At 35.9% G+C, this 24384-nt stretch overlaps 1 protein-coding gene across 2 annotated transcripts in view; it reads left to right on the top strand.

The window, feature by feature from the left end:
* LOC131951619 (degenerin mec-10-like) overlaps window positions 1–19887 on the top strand; it is a 35307-nt gene extending 15420 nt beyond the window's left edge. The window contains exons 3-17 of one of the 2 annotated variants that reach the window (XM_059313952.1): window positions 60–174; window positions 769–905; window positions 1687–1771; window positions 2171–2265; window positions 2972–3052; window positions 3245–3336; window positions 3796–3959; window positions 5457–5546; window positions 5842–5968; window positions 6272–6347; window positions 6531–6588; window positions 16479–16558; window positions 17535–17610; window positions 18536–18715; window positions 18923–19887. In XM_059313952.1, coding sequence (XP_059169935.1) covers window positions 60–174; window positions 769–905; window positions 1687–1771; window positions 2171–2265; window positions 2972–3052; window positions 3245–3336; window positions 3796–3959; window positions 5457–5546; window positions 5842–5968; window positions 6272–6347; window positions 6531–6588; window positions 16479–16558; window positions 17535–17610; window positions 18536–18673 — 1414 coding nt within the window. In that variant the 3' untranslated portion in view covers window positions 18674–18715; window positions 18923–19887. Of the gene's footprint in view, window positions 1–59; window positions 175–768; window positions 906–1686; window positions 1772–2170; window positions 2266–2971; window positions 3053–3244; window positions 3337–3795; window positions 3960–5456; window positions 5547–5841; window positions 5969–6271; window positions 6348–6530; window positions 6589–16478; window positions 16559–17534; window positions 17611–18535 lie in introns of both variants that reach the window. The other variant, XM_059313951.1, reaches the window with a different exon arrangement.
* The last annotated feature ends 4497 nt before the right edge of the window (window positions 19888–24384 follow it).

Raw genomic sequence — 24384 nt, 5'->3', positions numbered from 1 at the left:
TACAATGATAAAAAAATACTACAATAAGAATTGTCTGTATATTTTGTATTTTGTTTCAGGTTGATTGACAAGTTCTTTCAATACAAAACACACTCCTCTCTAGAGTTGGGCTTTAATGTGCTGCCATTTCCTGCTGTCACCATTTGTAATGTAAACATCATGAGACTGTCACAGGCAAGTACATACAAATAGACACACACACACACGCACGCACGCATATATATATATATATATATATATATATATATATATATATATATATATATATATATATATATATATATATATGGTTCCATGACAAATGATTTTAGGGCAAATAATCTCATGACAAATGATCTCAGGGACACATGATATCACGGACAAAAAATAACAGGACAAAACATATCAGGACAAATGATATCATGGACACATGATCTCAGACAAAATATCTAGAAAGCTCGACTGCTAACCTGAAATGTTCGAGTTCAAATCCGGGTTCTAGTCAGTAGAACGTCCTGAGTCTACCCTTGTCTAATGGGTATCAATCAATTAGGGAAAGGAAAGGTGGCTGGGCATATTATCCCTTCTAACCACGGTCTTTGAAACAGATGAACACTACGTCATCTGCCCCATGTATCTTGGGCACGTATTGTAATACATTATGATGATATACATTTAATATATAATATATGTAAGCATTTATTTTACAATATTTTCCTGATTGTGTACAAGAGTCGTATTTTCTGTATTTTACAATTAACATTGTACATTGCCCGTTTGTTATAACAGAGTGAATCAGCTAACGACAACATAAACAACATTATTTACGAGGTGTCGTACAAATCAATGACTGAGGACGCTCAAAATCTTGACGTTGATTTCAACGATGATTACACCTATGATGGGACCGATGATACATCCGACAGGTTAGTCGTTTTATTCACGATACAGTTAACACAACTGCTTACATTCGTGTATAATATTCGTCTTACAACTTGGAAACTTAACCAAAAGATTATCAATCGATATAGATGTATATAGTTTGACACAAAGTTAGAGTAACAAATCCCCTTTCAGTCAAAAAGATTTGGGCAGATAAAGTGGACTTTATAATCTTTCTTGACCTCGGATATGAAGTGATGGTTTGATGAGCCACATTTACTTTCCCCATCGAAGCTGGATGAGCTCAGGTTCCGATATCCTCAAAACAGAGGTACTTCCAGTCATCTCTTCGCCCACCCCCCTCCCGGAGGTCTGCCGACACCCCCCCCCCCCTAACGAAATGAAATTTATATAGAAAACATATACTTTTACCAGTGTCCGCCCCCCCGCCTCCCCCCCCCCCCGGAAAATGTTGTCAGTCACCCCGGAGAATATCAAGCTCCCCCCCCCCCCCAGAGAAAAAATCTGGAAGAAACACTGCCTCCAAACTCTAGACCTCAGTATTAATAGCTGAACACTCTACTATTAGACCACGCAATCTTCACACCAAAATTAAATTTAAACAATTTATTTCTTAAACAGTCTTCATTTAAAATCACAAATGTATTCACCAACCAACCGAAATTTAAATAACAAGGCGCATCCAATACTGATAGTATTTATATATGATATTATTATATTTATTAGATATCATTTTAATTTTGAAAGATTGCAACGCGAGTTTTGATTACATGTAAATGATTGTAAATGATTCTGGTGTTTTAGTTCCGGGTCCTTCTGGGACAGTTTCCCCATCAATGACAGCGTCACCGATGAGTCGTATGCCGCTGAAGAAGCTCTCTACGACATGGTGAGTCATATAGCTTGCATACATGTGAATAACTAAACATCTGAAGAAAAACAATTACATAAACCAGAAACCGTTCCTGAACTGAACGTATAAAATATACTACAATATCTGACAACTATTTGCTTGTAATTAGTGAAAACATTTTATTTAAGCTACATTTTATAATGTAAGTAATTGCAAATATTATTATGATGTTGAAAACTGAACATATACATTCGATGTGCATTAATGAAAAAAAAAAACACCTTTACAGTCTGAACGGTTTATATTATTCAACTCTATTACTTTTATTTTATTATAATACAGAAAAAAACGAAAACAGTAATAGTTTTATTGAACTCATATAATTCTATAACGGGAGATTCAACCCAATTGTATGTTACATTATGTTACATACAGGAGGAGTTTGCGGGGACGTGGGAGGCGACTTCTGAGCCATCAAGTGCATCGGTGTATGAGGACGCATTCATTTCTGAGTTTAGCAAACTCAACGGGTGAGTGATATCATTGTAGGTAATGTGTTTCAGTGCTGCTAGTAAACTGGTGAGCTGTTTCTATAGTGCTGCTAGTAAACTGGTGAGCTGTTTCTATAGAGCTGTTAGTAAACTGGTGAGCTGTTTCTATAGAGCTGTTAGTAAACTGGTGAGCTGTTTCTATAGAGCTGCTAGTAAACAAGTGAGCTGTTTCTATAGAGCTGTTAGTAAACAAGTAAGCTGTTTCTATAGAGCTGTTAGTAAACTGGTGAGCTGTTTCTATAGAGCTGTTAGTAAACTGGTGAGCTGTTTCTATAGAGCTGTTAGTAAACTGGTGAGCTGTTTCTATAGAGCTGTTAGTAAACTGGTGAGCTGTTTCTATAGAGCTGTTAGTAAACTGGTGAGCTGTTTCTATAGAGCTGTTATTAAACTGGTGAGCTGTTTCTATAGAGTTGATGTAGACAGGTGAGTTATTTCTATAGAGCTTTAGCACTCAAGCTTAGTCTAGCAAAGGCAAGTTTTGAAGCCAATTTAAAGAAAGCTTTGGTTTTTTATTTACATCATTTTCATCACTATCCATAGTATGTATATCTTCTGAAACAACGTATTTGTTTTTAATAATAATCCGTTGCGATATAAATAGCTTTTACAAAAAAAATTGTTAGGTTAAATGGCATCAAATTACATAATGTTTTATCTCATGTGCGTGTCCACGGTTTTTCCACAGAACAACACGCTCAAAGCTTGGCCATCAGATTGGCACTATGTTGTTTCAGTGCTCGTTTGGTGGGAGAAAGTGTGAGAAGAAGTAGGTAGAACCACGTCAGTTGAGTAGGTTGGAAATGTGTTTCTTATTTTAGGTTCATTTGTTTTTATTACGTCAATAAGTGCACTGCTTTACAGTTTAGTAACAAATAGGTGTGCATGTTGATACTAATTTAATACGGTATATGCTATAGGAGTTCAGTTAGACATTTTTAATGCATGTTGGTTTCTACAGAAATTTTACGCTTGTCCATTCAACCACATACGGGAACTGTTACACAATACAGAATGACAAGTTTATGTCAAGAACAAGTGGACCAGGGGGTGGTAAGCAACTGTTACACAATAGAGAATGACAAATTTGTTTCAATAGTATCAGATACTATACAGAATCGCAATAAGTGGACAAGATGTGGGGAGTAATTTCGTGTGAATGACTTCCCTACTATCTGTCTAAAGATACACAAACACATTCTATTTGCTTTATAACATGGCTCTGTGAATTTTTAAAAGAAAGATATCTCATTCGAACAAGCAAAGTTACAACTAGTTTCAATTATATACCAACTGCTATATTTCTTAGGGAGACCCCATGTGTCTTGGACACCAAAAGGAAAAGATAATGATGATATTGGAGGAGGGGGGTGACATTTTGGGGCACATTCAAATTCATTTGTGTGTTTTCTAAAGTTTAGTATACCCCATTTTTAGGCCCTCATTTTAAAATTATAATTTAGGTGTTTATGCCATTTTGTTATTATCTACCATGTAAATTTGTTTTTGTAGGTTTGGAGCTGGTGCTATTTTTGGAAACAGACGAGTACATACCAGGTATCACCAGTGGAAAAGGTGCACAGGTGGTGATACACGAACAGGATACAGTCCCCTTTCCAGACCAAGAAGGGATAGCAATTAACGCAGGGGAACAAACTGTGATTGCACTAAAACAGGTCAGACGTGTTTTCCTTTGGCTTCTGATACCAGCTACCAACTACCACACAGGTTCACACAAAAAAGACGATAAATTCATAGAAATAAAATAGACTAGATCTACAAGCTACTTAGATCACAGCTATTTTATTATAAACAATGCCAGATCTGTCATTTATTTGGCGTAAAGTCAACGTGTTTTTTGTGTGTGCATTTCTAAAACTAAAATAAATAAATTAAAAAAAATACTCAGATGTAAGTTATAACTTTTTTAAAAGTCTGATGTGACTTTTTGTTAAAGACTTTCAAAAGTCGTAACAAAACTTATTTGAAAACGGTGTAGTCCACCGTATAGGCCAAATAGTAATTCACGGGATTGCACATAATACATTATTTTAATCGCCATTTTTAGATTCTAGATCTAAGTTATTCTAAATTCAAGGGAAACAACTAGAATTTTTGTTTTTATCACCATTGATGCACATTACTAAGCTTCTAGCAGTAAGTAACTAGACTCTAGATCTAGAATAGCTCTACCACATATTGGCATCCAGTCTCTTGAATAATAATAAATATTATAATGGTCCGGTAGACCTAGTTAGATAAGATTATACAATCTAGTTCTATTTCTAGTTCTAGTGCTAAATATTATTACTCCATGAATATTTCTAAGCTTCAATGTTAAATTTAGACCTTGAGTTAGAATCTTGCACATTCTCAGTCTAGGAGTCTGGGCTAGGTCTAGATCTAAATCTAGGTCCTCATTCTTTAGGGTTTAATTTGGATGGTATCAAAGTATCAAGATAAACTACTGTAATAAAACAACAGTAAATCAATGGCGTAGCCTGTCGAAACCACCGGAAATACTGTAAACCATCATTTATTTGCCGCCTTATTATTTTTAATGCATGTTTAAAAATGTGCAAGGATTGATTTTTAGTTGCATTTTAAATGCTGTTTTGCTAACTATTTTGTATTTCTAATTATTTTAAGTGTATGTGCTAATCATTGCTGCTACTAAACTTTGTTCTAGTTCTTCTTACTGCTTTTAACGTTAGTAAATCTAATCGTCTTATTTTACTAAGTAGGTCTAGATCTAGAATAATCTAGATTCTAGTTGTTGCAAATCTTCTGCAAGTTTCTTCTGTGTTTCTAAAAAAAACATCAATTACTACACTCGACTTTATTACTAATATTTAGATTTACTAATTGTTGCTAATTTTCTGTCAATTAAACATTAAATTAAGTAAAACATTACTTTAATGCAATTGACTCTATTTTTATTTGAACGGTCAATTAAACTATGGTTTACGGTAACGAATGTTACCGAAACTCAACAAACATTGCCAGATAATTTCCGACCCTACATCTTGACATTACCCAACTTTTAATTGAAGATAGACATTAGTAAAGGCCTACATTTTCTCAAATAGCACAAATGAACACACATTTTAAACAATTATCTCTGACACTTAAGCAGAAATTATTTTAAACAACTTTCTTTGAAAATGTTGCAGATATCTATTGAGCGTCTTGGTTTACCATATGGCAAGTGCAACGACGATACCGAGTTTAAAGCCAAATATAATACCAAATTCAGACGTAATGTAAGCTGGTCATTTATACAATAATAATATGAAACTAAGCTACATTTTTTTCTATTCATAGATAATACTTTATATACTATAAGATTGCCAGTAGTAAAAACTATGAAAACATAACATTTACCATGGGGTATTAAACTTAAAAATCTATGGTAGAAACTACAAATTTATCACAATTAAAAAGTGAAACATATCTGGTGATAAAGGATGTAAATAATTAACTAGTCAAAAAAGTCCACCTTCCCAGGTTTTGTCCTAACATTTGTATAATGCATGCCATTGTCATGTTTTATCCCAGTTGTGCCAGAAAATCTGCCAGGAAAACAAGGTCAGGGCCGTCTGTAACTGCTACGACCAAAGTAACCTGGAGGTGAACACTATCATAAAGACTCCAAGCACTCTCAAACCCTGTTCAAATAAAACAGGTAGGGCATAGGATGTTATGGTGACCTTATAATATCATTTTTCCTGTGAGTCTCTTGTGGAGATCCTGCTCTACACAACCAGGTACAATGTAGAATGTATACAATCAGTCCCAATTTCAAACTTGCAGTTTTGTATTTCTTCGCCAATATCTTTTTGCTTGGTTTCCCCCCATTTCAGTCCACCTGATATGTTTTAAATCTGAATTTAAATGTTTCAAATGATAGTTCTTTATAAATTTTAGAATTGGTGTGTGTTAAAAGTTTGAATTAAACGGTTTCCAATGATGACTCTATACATTTCAGAGTTGATTTGTGTTACGAGGCTGAATTTGAATGTTTCCAATGACGACACATCATGTGACTGCTCCAGTCCTTGCAGGTAAATAAACTCTGTGACCGTTTATTTTAGAATATTTTCATTTATATTCAGCAGGACAAAAGATTATATTTTATATATCTGTATGTTTTAAAATGAATGTCATTAAAATTTAATTAAAGTGTGTCTAAAAGTAAAATAAGCTTAATCAGTTATTACTTAATTGAACATTTTTTTATCTATCAGTGAAACGGCTTATGAAAAAAGTCAGTCCTCTAGACAATGGCCTAGTGTTGAAGCTGCAGTAAGTATTTTTATGTCAGACTAGGCATACTGCCTAGCTTCGCTTAGGTTTTTAAAAAACATTTGAGAATTTGAATACTTAATTATTTAGCGATGGAATGGGTGTGGAGTGCTTTAATAAGTTGAATTTAAACAGTAATGCTAACTTGAGAAAAAACATGTTTTTGTTCGTCATGTACATTCACCTGCCAGGGAATTTTGGAAATTACGCAATGTATAACTAAAATGGAATTAAAACTACACAGGTTTCATGAACAGTATATTTCATAGTTTATATTACATTGCCTTTTGAGATTAATTAATTAATTTAATTAGGATACTTAACTAAATTAAAAACTTAATTTTGTACTAAAACAAATGCTATACTTCGTCATTTTCTGTTTCTGTTTAAAATAGTATACAATTATTTGAAAAATAATAATTTTAAAAACGTTACCTCCCTTGAAAACTGAACGTATGACGTATGTCATTGTTTACTTATATTGTTTGCTTATATAAGAAATTACGTTATAGGAACATATTTAAAGACTATAATGGCTGTTTCCGACGGGAATAAAGTTTTTTTGTTACCCTCCAGGGTCGGTCTACGACGTCACATAATATTAAGGGGATCGTTCGTCAATTTATTTATATATATATATATATATATATATATATATATATATATATATATATATATATATATATATATATATATATATCTCATATAAGGAGAATTTCACTCAAGACCATCTTTTATCCCTCGTCGAGGGCTTTGAGTCTGACCAACAGTTTTTCCATACGGCCTAGTCATCTATAGTAGTGTATGCAAAAACTTAGCATGATGTACAGACATTAAGTAACCTAAAAATTGTGTTAAAATTTCCCTGTTTTTCCCATAAAATACAAAGATTATATAGGGAAATACAACTGGTCAGTTTTGACCGCTTTACGAAGTTTTCCCAGATATGCCGTGTTTTTTATGACACCCCTAGGTGTTCTTCTACCACCTCACAAAATATCAAGGGGGGTCGTCGGAGGAAATTTTTTTTCGTAATAGAGCTCATATAAAGAGAATTTCACTCGCGGTCACTTATTAGCCCTCCTCGAGGGCTTTGAGTGTAACCGACAGTTTTCCCTAAAGGTCAAGCCATTGTCCTAGGAGCATGCAAAAAATTAGCCAGATATACTGAGTTTAAGTACCCTAAAGTCTGCGTTGAAATGACCCTCTGTTTTTCCCATAAAATACAAAGATTATATAGGGAAATACAACTGGTCAGTTTTGACCCCTTTACGAAGTTTTCCCAGATATGCCGAGTTTTTTGTGACACCCCAAGGTGTTCTCCTACCACCTCACAAAATTTCAAGGGGGGGTCGTCGGAGGAATTTTTCTTTCGTAATAGATCTCATATAAAGAGAATTTCACTCGCGGTCACTTTTTAGCCCTCGTCGAGGGCTTTGAGTGTAACCGACAGTTTTCCCTAAAGGTCAAGCCATTGACCTAGGAGCATGCAAAAAATTAGCCAGATATACTGAGCTTAAGTATCCTAAAGTCTGCGTTGAAATGACCCTCTGTTTTTCCCATAAAATACAAAGATTATATAGGGAAATACAACTGGTCAGTTTTGACCCCTTTACGAAGTTTTCCCAGATATGCCGAGTTTTTTGTGACACCCCCAGGCATTCTCCTACCACCTCACAAAATTTCAAGGGGGGTCGTCGGAGGAAATTTTTTTTCGTAATATAGCTCATATAATGAGAATTTCACTCGCGGTCACTTTTTAGCCCTCGTCGAGGGCTTTGAGTGTAACCGACAGTTTTCCCTAAAGGTCAAGCCATTTACCTATAAGCATGCCAAAACTGAGCCAGATGTAAAGAGGGTAAGTGCTATAAAATCCGTTTTGAAATGACCCTCTGTTTTCCCCATAAAATACAAAGATTATATAAGGAAAGACGACTGGTCAGTTTTGACCCATTTCCCGATTTTTCCCGGACATGCCGAGTTTTTTGTGACACCCCAAGGCGTTCTCCTACCACCTCACAAAATATCATGGGGGGTCGTCGGAGGAAATTTTTTTTCGTAATAGAGCTCATATAAAGAGAATTTCACTCGCGGTCACTTTTTAGCCCTCGTCGAGGGCTTTGAGTGAAACCGACAGTTTTCCCTAAAGGTCAAGCCATTGACCTAAGAGTATGCAAAAATTTAGCCAGATATACTGAGTTTAAGTACCCTAAAGCCTGCGTTGAAATGACCCTCTGTTTTTCCAATAAAATACAAAGATTATATAGGGAAATACAACTGGTCAGTTTTGACCCACTTACCGATTTTTCCGAGATATGCCGAGTTTTTTTTGACACCCCAAGGCATTCTCCTACCACCTCACAAAATTTCAAGGGGGGTCGTCGGAGGAAATTTTTTTTCGTAATAGAGCTCATATAAAGAGAATTTCACTCGCGGTCACTTTTTAGCCCTCGTCGAGGGCTTTGAGTGAAACTGACAGGTCAGCCGTACGGCCAAGCCATTTACCTATTAACATGCCGAAAATTAGCGAGATGTAAAGAGGGTAAGTGCCCTAAAATCTGTTTTGAAATGACCCTCTGTTTTTCCAATAAAATACAAAGATTATATAGGGAAATACGACTGGTCAGTTTTGACCCACTTCTCGATTTTTCCGAGATATGCCGAGTTTTTTCTGACACCCCTAGGCGTTCTCCTACCACCTCACAAAATTTCAAGGGGGGTCGTCGGATGAAATTTTTTTTCGTAATATAGCTCATATAAAGAGAATTTCACTCGCGGTCACTTTTTAGCCCTCGTCGAGGGCTATGAGTGAAACCGACATGTCTGCCCTACGGCCAAGCCATTTACCTATAAGCATGCCAAAACTTAGCCAGATGTAAAGAAGGTAAGTGCCCTAAAATCCGTTTTGAAATGACCCTCTGTTTTTCCCATAAAATACAAAGATTATATAGGGAAATACGACTGGTCAGTTTTGACCCCTTTACGAAGTTTTCCCAGATATGCCGAGTTTTTTGTGACACCCCTAGGTGTTCTCCTACCACCCCACAAAATATCAAGGGGGGTCGTCGGAGGAAATTTTTTTTCGTAATAGAGCTCATATAAAGAGAATTTCACTCGCGGTCACTTTTTAGCCCTCGTCGAGGGCTTTGAGTGAAACCGACAGTTTTCCCTAAAGGTCAAGCCATTTCCCTATATGCATGCCAAAAATTAGCCAGATATACTGCGTTTAAGTACTCTAAAGTCTGCGTTGAAATGACCCTCTGTTTTTCCCATAAAATACAAAGATTATATAAGGAAATACAACTGGTCAGTTTTGACCGCTTTACGAAGTTTTCCCAGATATGCCGAGTTTTTTGTGACACCCCTAGGTGTTCTCCTACCACCTCACAAAATATCAAGGGGGGTCGTCGGAGGAAATTTTTTTTCGTAATAGAGCTCATATAAAGAGAATTTCACTCGCGGTCACTTTTTAGCCCTCGTCGAGGGCTTTGAGTGTAACCGACAGTTTTCCCTAAAGGTCAAGCCATTGACCCAGGAGCATGCAAAAAATTAGCCAGATATACTGAGCTTAAGTACCCTAAAGTCTGCGTTGAAATGACCCTCTGTTATTCCCATAAAATACAAAGATTATATAGGGAAATACAACTGGTCAGTTTTGACCGCTTTACGAAGTTTTCCCAGATATGCCGAGTTTTTTGTGACACCCCTAGGTATTCTTCTACCACCTCACAAAATATCAAGGGGGGTCGTCGGAGGAAATTTTTTTTCATAATATAGCTCATATAAGGCGCCGGTCAGTCGAGGTCAGTTTTGACCCCCCTCTCCGTAGACTTTTCGGCCAACCGTCACCGGCCCTCGTGTTCTATCGCCCCAAGGCACCATCGTGCCAAATTTGACGCGCCTACGGCGCCGGGAAGTGCCCTGTCGGGCACCCGACAACTTTGCTTTATATATATAGACTAGGCATACTGCCTAGCTTCGCTTAGGTTTTTAAATAACATTTGAGAATTTGAATACTTAATTATTTAGCGATGGATTTGGTGTTGAGTGCTTTAATTTAAACAGTAATGCTAACTTTAGAAAAAAAATGTTTTAGTTTGTCATTTACATACCGTTCTCAGAGAAATATCGGAAAGTACGCAATGTATAAGTAAAATGGAATTAGAACTACACAGCTTCCATGAACAGTACATCTCATAGTTTTTATTACATTGCCTTTTGAAATTTATTTATTTATTTAATTGTGATACGTAACTAAATTAACAACTTAATTTTGTACTAAAACAAATGCTATACTTCGTCATTTTCTGTTTCTGTTTAAAATAGTATACAATTATTTGAAAAATAATATTTTAAAAAACGTTACCTCCCTTGAAAACTGAACGTATGACGTATGTCTTTGTTTTTTTTTTACAAACAGTTGCTATGCTTATATAAGAAATTACGGTATATGAACATATTTAACAACTATAATGGCTGTTTCCGACGGGATTAAAGTTTTTTTGTTAGCCTCCAGGGTCGGTCTACGACGTCACATAATATTAAGGGGATCGTTCGTCAATTTATTTATATATATATATCTCATATAAGGAGAATTTCACTCAAGATCATCTTTTAGCCCTCGTCGAGGGCTTTGAGTCTGACCAACAGTTTTTCCATACGGCCTAGTCATCTATAGTAGTGTATGCAAAAAATTAGCCAGATATACTGAGCTTAAGTACCCTAAAGTCTGCGTTGAAATGACCCTCTGTTTTTCCCATAAAATACAAAGATTATATAGGGAAATACAACTGGTCAGTTTTGACCGCTTTACAAAGTTTTCCCAGATATGCCGAGTTTTTTGTGAAACCCCTAGGTGTTCTTCTACCACCTCACAAAATATCAAGGGGGGTCGTCGGAGGAAATTTTTTTTCGTAATAGAGCTCATATAAAGAGAATTTCACTCGCGGTCTCTTTTTAGCCCTCGTCGAGGGCTTTGATTGTAACCGACAGTTTTCCCTAAAGGTCAAGCCATTGACCTAGGAGCATGCAAAAAATTAGCCAGATATACTGAGTTTAAGTACCCTAAAGTCTGCGTTGAAATGACCCTCTGTTTTTCCCATAAAATACAAAGATTATATAGGGAAATACAACTGGTCAGTTTTGACCGCTTTACGAAGTTTTCCCAGATATGCCGAGTTTTTTGTGACACCCCTAGGTGTTCTTCTACCACCTCACAAAATATCAAGGGGGGTCGTCGGAGGAAATTTTTTTTCGTAATAGAGCTCATATAAAGAGAATTTGACTCGCGGTCACTTTTTAGCCCTCGTCGAGGGCTTTGAGTGTAACCGACAGTTTTCCCTAAAGGTCAAGCCATTGACCTAGGAGCATGCAAAAAATTAGCCAGATATACTGAGTTTAAGTACCCTAAAGTCTGCGTTAAAATGACCCACTGTTTTTCCCATAAAATACAAAGATTATATAGGGAAATATAACTGGTCAGTTTTGACCCCTTTACGAAGTTTTCCCAGATATGCCGAGTTTTTTGTGACACCCCTAGGTGTTCTTCTACCACCTCACAAAATATCAAGGGGGGTCGTCGGAGGAAATTTTTTTTCGTAATAGAGCTCATATAAAGAGAATTTCACTCGCGGTCACTTTTTAGCCCTCGTCGAGGGCTTTGAGTGTAACCGACAGTTTTCCCTAAAGGTCAATCCATTGACCTAGGAGCATGCCAAAAAATTAGTCAGATATACTGAACTTAAGTACCCTAAAGTCTGCGTTGAAAAGACCCTCTTTTTTTCCCATAAAATACAAATATTATATAGGGAAATACAACTGGTCAGTTTTGACCCCTTTACGAAGTTTTCCCAGATATGCCGAGTTTTTTGTGACACCCCAAGGTGTTCTCCTACCACCTCACAAAATTTCAAGGGGGGTCGTCGGAGGAAATTTTTTTTCGTAATAGAGCTCATATAAAGAGAATTTCACTCGCGGTCTCTTTTTAGCCCTCGTCGAGGGCTTTGAGTGTAACCGACAGTTTTCCCTAAAGGTCAAGCCATTCACCTAAGAGCATGCAAAAAATTAGTCAGATATACTGAGTTTAAGTACCCTAAAGTCTGCGTTGAAATGACCCTCTGTTTTTCCCATAAAATACAAAGATTATATAGGGAAATACAACTGGTCAGTTTTGACCCCTTTACGAAGTTTTCCCAGATATGCCGAGTTTTTTGTGACACCCCAAGGTGTTCTCCTACCACATCACAAAATTTCAAGGGGGGTCGTCGGAGGAATTTTTTTTTCGTAATAGAGCTCATATAAAGAGAATTTCACTCGCGGTCACTTTTTAGCCCTCGTCGAGGGCTTTGAGTGTAACCGACAGTTTTCCCTAAAGGTCAAGCCATTGACCTAGGAGCATGCAAAAAATTAGCCAGATATACTGAGCTTAAGTACCCTAAAGTCTGCGTTGAAATGACCCTCTGTTTTTCCCATAAAATACAAAGATTATATAGGGAAATACAACTGGTCAGTTTTGACCCCTTTACGAAGTTTTCCCAGATATGCCGAGTTTTTTGTGACACCCCAAGGTGTTCTCCTACCACCTCACAAAATTTCAAGGGGGGTCGTCGGAGGAATTTTTTTTTCGTAATATAGCCCATATAAGGCGCCGGTCAGTCGAGGTCAGTTTTGACCCCCTCTCCGTAGACTTTTTGCCGAACCGTCACCGGCCCTCGTGTTCTATCGCCATAAGGCACCTTCGTGCCAAATTTGACGCGGCTGCGGCGCCGGGAAGTGCCCTATCGGGCACCCGACCACTTTGCTTTATATATATCTATATATATAAAGCAAAGTGGTCAAGTGCCCGATAGGGCACTTCCCGGCGCCGCAGGCGCGTCAAATTTGGCACGATGGTGCCTTCGGGCGATAGAACACGAAGGCCGGTGACGGTTGGCCGAAAAGTCGACGGAGAGGGGGTCAAAACTGACCTCGACTGACCGGCGCCTTATATGGGCTATATTACGAAAAAAAATTTCCTCCGACGACCCCCATTGAAATTTTGTGAGGTGGTAGGAGAACGCCTTTGGGGTGTCACAAAAAACTCGCCATGTCCGGGAAAAATCGGGAAATGGGTCAAAACTGACCAGTCGTATTTCCCTATATAATCTTTGTATTTTATGGGAAAAACAGAGGGCCATTTCAAAACGGATTTTAGGGCTCTTACCCTCTTTACATCTGGCTAATTTTTGGCATGTTTATAGGTAAATGGCTTGGCCGTAGGGCAGACCTGTCAGTTTCACTCAAAGCCCTCGACGAGGGCTAAAACGTGACCGCGAGTGAAATTCTCTTTATATGAGCTCTATTACGAAAATTTTTTTCCTCCGACGACCCCCTTTGAAATTTTGTGAGGTGGTAGGAGAACGACTTGGGGTGTCACAAAAAACTCGCCATGTCCGGGAAAAATCGGGAAATGGGTCAAAACTGACCAGTCGTATTTCCCTATATAATCTTTGTATTTTATGGGAAAAACAGAGGGTCATTTCAAAACGGATTTTAGGGCACTTACCCTCTTTACTTCTGGCTACATTTTTGCATGCTCTTAGGTAAATGGCTTGACCTTTAGGGAAAACTGTCGGTTTTACTCAAAGCCCTCGACGAGGGCTAAAAAGTGACCGCGAGTGAAATTCTCTTTATATGAGCTCTATTACGAAAAATTTTTTCCTCCGACGACCCCCCTTGAAATTTTGTGAGGTGGTAGGAGAACGACTTGGGGTGTCACAAAAAACTCGCCATGTCCGGGAAAAATCGGGAAATGGGTCAAAACTGACCAGTCGTATTTCCCTATATAATCTTTGTATTTTATGGGAAAAACAGAGGGTCATTTCAAAACGGATTTTTGGGCACTTACCCTCTTTACTTCTGGCTACATTTTTGCATGCTCTTAGTTAAATGGCTTGACCTTTAGGGAAAACTGTCGGTTTTACTCAGAGCCCTCGACGAGGGCTAAAAAGTGACCGCGAGTGAAATTCTCTTTATATGAGCTCTATTACGAAAAAAAATTTCCTCCGACGACCCCCCTTGAAATTTTGTGAGGTGGTAGGAGAATGCCTGGGGGTGTCACAAAAAACTTGGCATATCTGGGAAAACTTCGTAAAGGGGTCAAAACTGACCAGTCGTATTTCCCTATATAATCTTTGTATTTTATGGGAAAAACATAGGGTCATTTCAACGCAGACTTTAGGGTACTTAAACTCAGTATATCTGGCTAATTTTTTGCATACTCTTAGGTAAATGGCTTGACCTTTACGGAAAACTGTCGGTTTCACTCAAAGCCCTCGACGAGAGCTAAAAAGTGACCGCGAGTGAAATTCTCTTTATATGAGCTCTATTACGAAAAAAATTTTCCTCCGACGACCCCCCTTGATATTTTGTGAGGTGGTAGGAGAACGCCTTGGGGTGTCACAAAAAACTCGGCATATCTGGGAAAACTTCGTAAAGGGGTCAAAACTGACCAGTTGTATTTCCCTATATAATCTTTGTATTTTATGGGAAAAACATAGGGTCATTTCAACGCAGACTTTAGGGTACTTAAACTCAGTATATCTGGCTAATTTTTTGCATACTCTTAGGTAAATGGCTTGACCTTTAGGGAAAACTGTCGGTTTCACTCAAAGCCCTCGACGAGGGCTAAAAAGTGACCGCGAGTGAAATTCTCTTTATATGAGCTCTATTACGAAAAAAAATTTCCTCCGACGACCCCCCTTGATATTTTGTGAGGTGGTAGGAGAACGCCTTGGGGTGTCACAAAAAACTCGGCATATCTGGGAAAACTTCGTAAAGGGGTCAAAACTGACCAGTCGTATTTCCCTATATAATCTTTGTATTTTATGGGAAAAACAGGGTAATTTCAACACAATTTTTACGTTACTTAACCTCTGTACATCATGCTAATGTTTTGCATACACTTCTATAGATGACTAGGAAGTATGGAAAAACTGTTGGTCAGACTCAAAGCCCTCGACCAGTGCTAAAAGATGACCGCGAGTGAAATTCTCCTTATATGAGATATATATAAATAAATTGACGATCGATCCCCTTAATATTATTTGAGGTCGTAGACCGACCCTGGAGGGTAACAAAAAAACTTTATTCCCGTCGGAAAAAGCCATTGTAGACGTTAAATATGTTTATATATCGTATTTTCTTATATAAGCATAGTAACTGTTTAAAAAAAAAAGTAAACACTGACATACGTCATTCGGTTAATTTTCAAGGGAGGTAACCTTTTTAAATAATTATTTTTCAAATAATTGTATACTATTTTAAACAGAAACAGAAAACGACAAAGTATAGCATTTGTTTTAAAAAAAAATAAGTTGTTAATTAAGCTACGTATCATAATTAAATAAAAAATTAATTTTAAAAGTCAATGTAATATAAATTGTGAGATATACTGTTCACGGAACCTCTGTAGTTCTATTTCCATTTTAGTTATAAATTGCGTATTTTCGAAAGCGGATATTAAACAACATACAACATCTTCTCTAAAATTAGCATTACTGTTTAGATTTAAGAACTCCACGCCTCATCCATCACCAAATAATTAGTATTCAAATTATCAAATGTTTTTGAAAACCTAAGCGAAGCTAGGCAGAATGCCTAGTAGATTATATTTGTATTTTTCTACTTTAATTTTTGTTTTAATTTAATTGGGTGTAGCAATTCTTCAACATTAAGTTTAAATGTGAAAACAAATTTGTACAAAAATTTTATTAAATAAAAACATGTTTTACATAAAATGAATCTGTCATCATTATAAATACATTAAATTGTATATTTGAGTTACTCTTAGTATGAGCATCACTAATAGATAGTTAATTGGGTTATTAATGTAGTTCGTTCTGTCTTTGTAGAAACTAATGGTTGACACTATGTGTAAGAAAAATGTGAGCACTTGTACTGATTTGCATAACAAAGATCCGTCACTCTATCCGTAAGTAACACATTTAGTTTAGGGTTTACGACTGTGGATTTTAGATATTTTTACTGAACCATGTATTTGAGGTGTGTTACTGTTAGTTTTTTAAAAATATTATCTCTTTACATTTTGAAACAAAAATATTACAAATAACCCATTAAACACAAAACATTACAAGTCACTGATAGCCACACTAAACATTACCACAAATTATTACAAATCACACATTAGCCACATTAAACATTACAAATATTCCATTAGCGACATTGTCGGGACATTGAATTTTACATAATCTGACAAACCACTAATGGTCTAGATTCTAGTTGTCTTGTGATTCTATCTAAATCAACTTCATGAGTTGTATAAATGTACAACAAAAACTCAACCAATTATATTTGAACAATACACATGTATTGGCAATTTATATTGTCATTTCACATCAACTAACACTTGCAGTACATTTGGTTAACAATTACAAAAACTTAATTCTAAAGGCATTGGGTGTTAGCAGAGGCGTAGCGAGGGGGGGGGGGGGGGGGGGCGGGTGGTGCGGATCGCACCGGGTGACACCATTTAGGGGGGTGACACCAAGGCAAAAAATAGTAATATATAGAGAGAAAAATTTGAGGAGGGGGATGCAAATCGAAAGTTTGAGGGGTCAGGGTGCAAATCGAAAGTCCGAGGGGGGTGTAAATCGAAAGTTTGAGGGGGCGGGTGCAAATCGAAAGTTCGAGGGGGTGTGCAAATCGAAAATTGAAAGTTTGTTCCCGGGACGAGTCGCTACGCTTCTGGGGGGGGGGGGGGGGGGGAAGGGTGGGGGGGGCGTGACACCATTAAGTGCCACACCGGGTGACACCGACCTCGCTACGCCACTGGGTGTCAGACATTATATATGGTAGTAATGCTGGTTGTTGTGAGGGGAATTGATAGAGATATTTAATGAGCAATGTTATAATTGGAATATAAGCAATTTTTATTGTACAACTCACAGGAATGACTTTGTCAAGCTCAACATTTACTTTGAAGATTTGAATTATGAGAAAATATCTGAACAAGCTGACTATGAGGTAATTATCTCTTACTTGAGCAGCTGTAAAAAGTTAATTGATCTTGTAATTAATGTAATATAATGTGTGAACCTGAACATACTGAACTGAATATTCTTTGTGGTGGATTAAATTAAACTGCAGTAGGCTAAATGCTCTAGACATGGAAGTTGAAAAAGATATCTACTGTATTAATGATAGCTATAGGCTCAACTGAAGTAAGAGGATAATCCTATAAACATCACTAGAATTTCTCACAGTGTTTCTAAATTAGAATATATATTGAAAAAGATATAAAAAATATTTTATCCTCTTTCATATCAATTTGATAAAAATATTGCTTTTATCCCGTTGATTGATGTATTCAACATTTCATTTTGTTAACATCTTTTTGTAGCCAAGTATAAAACAATATGGATTGATGTATTCAACATTTCATTTTGTTATCATCATTTTCTAGCCCATTATAAAACAATATGGATTGATGTATTCAACATTTCATTTTGTTATCATCATTGTCTAGCCCATTATAAAACAATATCGATTGATGTATTCAACATTTCATTTTGTTAACATCTTTGTGTAGCCCAGTATAAAACACTATTGATGAATGTATTCAACATTTCATTTTGTTATCTTTGTGTAGCCCATTATAAAACAATATGGATTGATGTATTCAACATTTCATTTTGTTATCATCATTGTTTAGCCCATTATAAAACAATATCGATTGATGTATTCAACATTTCATTTTGTTAACATCTTTGTGTAGCCCAGTATAAAACACTATTGATGAATGTATTCAAAATTTCATTTTGTTAACATCTTTGTGTAGCCCAGTATAAAACAATATTGATTAATGTATTCAACATTTCATTTTGTTATCTTTGTGTAGCCCATTATAAAACACTATTGATTGATGTATACAACATTTGTTTAACCCCAGCTGACCCAAATGCTGTCAGATGTTGGTGGATGTATTGGTCTCTGGATTGGCTTGTCACTGCTGGGTGTGTTTGAGGTCATTCACCTGACCATCGACATCCTGATGTTCATTGGGAGCTTTTTGTGCAGGAAAAAGTAGAATTTACCCTCTGTGTCAGGTTTAACTTTAGATATGTGTAAGGTTTACCTTTAGATATGTGTAAGGTTTAACTTTGGATATGTGTAAGGTTTAACTTTGGATATGTGTAAGGTTTAACTTTAGATATGTGTAAGGTTTAACTTTGGATATGTGTAAGGTTTAACTTTAGATATGTGTAAGGTTTAACTTTAGATATGTGTAAGGTTTAACTTTGGATATGTGTAAGGTTTAACTTTAGATAAGTGTAAGGTTTAACGTCAGATATGTGTAATGTTTTTTAATTCACATCTGCATGAGGTTAGACTTCAGCTCTGAGTGAGGTTTAACTTCACTTTCTTCAAAAGGTTCAACTTTATCTTTGTATGAAGTTTAACAGCAAATATGACTGGGGTTTAACTTCTTGTCAATGTGAAGTTTAACTTCATGCTTGTGGAGGGGTTAACTAAATTGCCTGTTTATAAACATTGAACCCGAGTGTCTTTTTAATAATTCCTATTTACGCGTTTATGATATTTTTGTTGTGATAACTGCCATAAAGATATTGTATTTACTTTTCTATATTGTTCAACTACTTTTATTGGTTTCAACTATGTGTGGTTGATGTTTTTTATTTGAAAAATAAATTATATGACATAAAATATAATTGAACAGCATATATAATTTTGTTTTAACTTTTTAACATGTATTGCTCAAATGATACAGTTCCAGGAAAACGGCAGCTTTAATAATAATAAAAGACATTTTTAATCAACATGTTAATCAAGTGTTACATATTTTAAAATCTGATTAAGAAGTTCTTAATTTCATTGAAAAGTATTTAAATATTATATAAGCAGAAAATATAAAAATCAAATAAAAGTATGCTGTTCTGTCAAACGATTTTTTTCCCTAGAGCTCTGTATTGCACATTTATGTAAACTTTAAACATGAAAATATAAATGTTGCTGGTATTGGTATTGTGATAATTTCTGTTACTATTTATTTTTGAATATCTAAATCTGACAAAAGCTCTAATTTCTTAAAAACCAGACCTAAATATGCCTAAATAAAGCGATAATATAATTGTAGCTTCAATAAAATTTGTATTTCTTAACTGGTTATTTGTATTATTTTATTGAAACTACAAATTTAATTTAGGCCTACATTTCAGTTGTGATATTCCTAACGTGAAAGCTTTCGACACATGTTTTAACTTGTGAAGGGCGATTAAACTAAAAAGTAATCTTGAAATTGTGTTGTTTCAGTGGGTGTTAAGACATTTTTACATAGCAGTGGGGCTGCTGATAACATTTTGAATTTTAATATAGAATATTGTTTAATTAATTACTTTAATAATTAATTTAGTAAAACAAAGTATTTAAAAAACAATATTATAATAATACTTCTGCATCATACACAAAACGCTTAAAAACATTCTTTGGGTTTTGGTGCCTCAAAGGTATTCTTTAAATCTTTTTATGTGACTTTTTAGCAGTGTTTATTGCAGACATTTTCTATGGGAAGGGGAAAGGGGAACTAAATTTACCAGGGTGAGGCTGACACTGGTTAAAGTATTTTCTTTATATAATATATCTTTTGACTTTATTGACAGCGAGCAAATGGGACAGGGTGGCCTAGCAGTATAGCGATAGACTAATAACTCGAAAGTCTCTAGATTAAATCCGGGTTTAAGTCAGTAAACATCACTGAGTCCACCCAGCTCTAATGGGTACCTAACTAACGTGAGGGAAAAAGTAAATGTGGCTGGAAGTAGTGGTGACCAAATTATCCCTTCATATGCCAAGGTCAAGAAACTTATGACCTCAGACACCATTAATCTCCATAACATCAAATAGAAACTTAATATAAAATTAAAATATATCTGGTAAATTAGATCTTCCAATTTAATTGTGAATCTGCAAGTAATATGTCGCTCATTCATCTTGCATTTTACTTCCTCACAATACTACGTTTTGCATCTCGCAATATATACCCTAACCTATCAGGCATGTCCATTAGAATAGATTTATAACAGTTGTTTAATTATTAGTAGCTTAAGACTTTAGAGTGTTGATTGTTTAAAAACACTGAAGTGGTGTATATTCACTGTATATGTTTATTTCGTATATATTACTCAAATGGGCCTGGTTTTGAAAGAAATAACAGATCGACATTTGAAGTGGTGAATGACAGTGACACCCCTAAAATAAGTCGTTGTAGTGCTCCTAAACACCATTATTTAAAATTTATTTTCAACAAGATCATTGAAATCTTAGACCCCACTGCTAGTATTCTGACTTGTATAAGGGGAAGTAACTTGATACATACTAAATAAACGTCTTCTTACGTTTTTCTCGGCCGCGCCTGCTTAAATTTAAATAAAGCTTTGCAATGTTTTCCATGTAGATCATCTAGACCTACAACAAATGTACTTAAAACCAGATTAATAAGAATAAAATTTAAAACTAAAACAGCAGTTACTCCAGTGACTTAGGCTTAATACAAATGTACAACATTGTAAGGTGATTTCCTTGGAACTATTTCATAAAACGGTAATCTATCGTTTTGGGTACGTAAAATCGCCCGCGGCTATTTATGTACGAAAACGTTACCTCATTGTCAAGGCTTTATTAGAAGTATATTGTCATACTTTTGTGTCAAATATTATAGATAAATGAATAATAAACCTAAATCAATGGCTAAATAATAAATATATCGATATAGGCCAGAAATTAACTTTAAACAGCAGTGTCTGAGAGCAAGATTTGCTATATAAACAGCAGCCATTTGTAAAATAGAGTGGCTTCCCCCTGAATCTGGCGCTAAAAGCTTATAAAAATAAAACTTAGACAAGATGGCTGCTATAGTAAATGAGCATGGTTGCATCTGTTGGAAACATCGCTAGTCTTCATTTATTACGGAAAAGTTTTAATTCAATTGTTTAAAAACAGGTACATAAATGAATCAAGGAAACATTTTTGAATTTTTAAAAACATAAATCCTCCTCAAAATGTGAAATAATTATTAAAATTTAAGGAGTCACCTGTTTTTCACATTACAAATCGCGGGCGATTTTACGTACCCAAAACGATAGATTACCCATAAAACTATTAATCTAACACGTGAAAGATCAATCTTTAGTGTAGTAACAAGTGTTATAAAATAGTCTTCCAACTTACCCAATGATGTTTTTACCTGAGACATTATTTGTCACTTCTTTACAAACACAACAGGAAGTACAAATCTTTTTTCTGACGTCCCCCGTTTCACTTCTTGGTACCCATTTCTCTTCCCTCTTTATTGGAGAGTTGAACAGTTTTGACCTGCTTTCAATGTGATCAGTCGGCGATGTTATTGGTGGATTAGAGAAAGTCCACAAGTCTCACGCTTATTTATCTCTCCTACTCTCCAGAGGCGTAGCGATTAGGGGCAGGGGGTACATATTTCCCCGTGCGCCGACCTTAGGGGGCGCCAAAATGGGTTGTAAAAACAAATTAAAATGTCATTGTAGCTGCGCTTTTGCATTATAAATATCTCACGGACAAATGATCTCAGGACAAATTATCTCAAGGACAAATGATCTCAGACAAAATATTTCAGACAAAATATCTCACAGCAAAATTTAAAAAGTGTATTGGATAATTTAAGTTGATCTGAACAATTTTTTTTTATTCACTGTCATATGGTTTTGTTTACTATGTTTAATATTGTTTATATGCCTATATATTAATTGTAAGAAATGTTTGCCGTATAAATTTGGCATATTGTACTAAGCATTTTAAAATTAAGATTACTAATATAGTATGCGAAGATTAAAGAGTTTGTTTCGATAGACAGCGTAGGTTGGCTTGACAAACATGCGACAATCCTACCACGTCAGGTGGACGAAACTAGATCAAAGGGAATGAAATAACAATAAAGACAGCTCTTCGAATCAAGGTGGCCGCCCGCTTTGATGGCGGAGACATGCGTCGGTCACACCTTAGTGATCAGGTGACAAATGCTTATTTAAACGACAGCGGTCATCGCGGAGCGAAGTTCGTCGTATCGTACATGCAAACAAAGCAGTATTAGTGGTGATTACTCAGCTAAGACCTCTTTCGTTACCTCGCAGATAAGGTATAGGGCATTAGTTTCTGGTGAATTTCTGTATAAAAGCCATAAGTAGAGCAGCAGGCAAATAGATTTGGAAATGTCAAGTAAGAATATGTAGGCTACAGCGAAAGCTCACACAATACATGATCATATAGTATTGGAAATGTGTGATCATAACGATGTACCTGCCAGCAAAGTAACGTAAACTTTATTTTTCTTTTGTTGATGCAGTAAAAACAACAGTTTTAAGTTACGAACCTGAAGACCCATTCACATTTGTTTGTTAAGTTTAACAAATTCATTTTATAACAATCAATTATTATGCGTAAAAAGAGAAAACAAAACCATATTGACAAACAATAAAAAAAAGTTCAAATCAACTAAAGTCATCGTACATACTACTAATAAAATTTTGCTGTGAGATATTTTGTCTGAGATATTTTGTCTGAGATCATTTGTCCATGATATCATTTGTTCTGATATATTTTGTCCTGCTATCTTTTGTCCGTGAAATCATTTGTCCTTGAGATCATTTGTCCTGAGATCATTTGTCATGAAACCGAGGGGGAGGGGGTCAAATCGAAAGTTTGAGGGAGGGGGGGGGGTGTGCAAATCGAAAGTTTAAGCGGGGGGGGGGGTGCAAATTGAAAATTTGAATATTTGCTCCCGAGGGGGCGCCAAATTGAAAGTTTGTCCCCGGGCGTCGGGAAGTGTCGCTACGCCTCTGCTACTCTCTGAAATATATTTCTTTCCCAGTAACCGTTAACATGTGATCTATTATACGTTCGCATATGCCATTTGTTTTGTGAAAATGTTGACTTTTTCGGTGATCGTGAATTCAAATTTACAACTTATTGTTAAATACTTTTCTCAGTCTTACTTAATACACGAGGTGTGCAGTACTTAGGTAAATTCATCTGTTGATTTGAAATATTTAACAGGCACACTTTAAGAGTTTAATAAATCAATAACATGTTAGTGTAGGTGAATACTTGATCACCAATCTAAAAGTTCGATCGTGTACAGTAGCCATACTAAATTTAAATAAACGGCTATTGACTTTGTATTTTTATGTACTGAGCGATCAATGTCGCTTTCACTTTTACGAGGACTAAAGGCTACCGCAGGTCGAGAAACAGGATTTCTATAAAAAGATTTGATAGGAATTCCCCACGGGTTGAATAGAGTTGCGCCACTCTGGAACCGGTCTATTCACAGCTCCAGCAATAGAACTCGTCAACACAGGTTTTAATAGGGGCACTTTATGTGTTTACACTTGTCCTAAACCTAACTGGCGAGAAATTTCCACCAAACGTATCGTTTCCATTATGGAAGAATTGTAAATCGATTCAATTTAAATCTTGAATTAGTGCAGCGAAATAATTTCGTTCCTTATACTCGTGTTTTAAGAGGTGTTACATATTAAGTCTAGTTAAATTTTTACATAGAATTTGTGATAAAGGAAGTGATCTTAAAGCTGGGTGATTTGTGTTTTCATTCAGAAGATCAAAAGCTGATCTTAACACCAATACATGTAAACATTTAGCAATAACATCACAGACAGCTGTTTTAAATTACGAACTGTGAAGACTGTAGCATAAGCGTGATTAGCAATTCGTCCACATCACATCAAAAAC

Source organism: Physella acuta, unplaced genomic scaffold, assembly GCF_028476545.2.
Source record: "Physella acuta isolate Inbredline_101_S28 unplaced genomic scaffold, ASM2847654v3 ptg000816l, whole genome shotgun sequence".
Lineage (NCBI taxonomy): Eukaryota > Metazoa > Mollusca > Gastropoda > Physidae > Physella > Physella acuta.
This window is presented reverse-complemented; position numbering and strand designations above follow the sequence as displayed.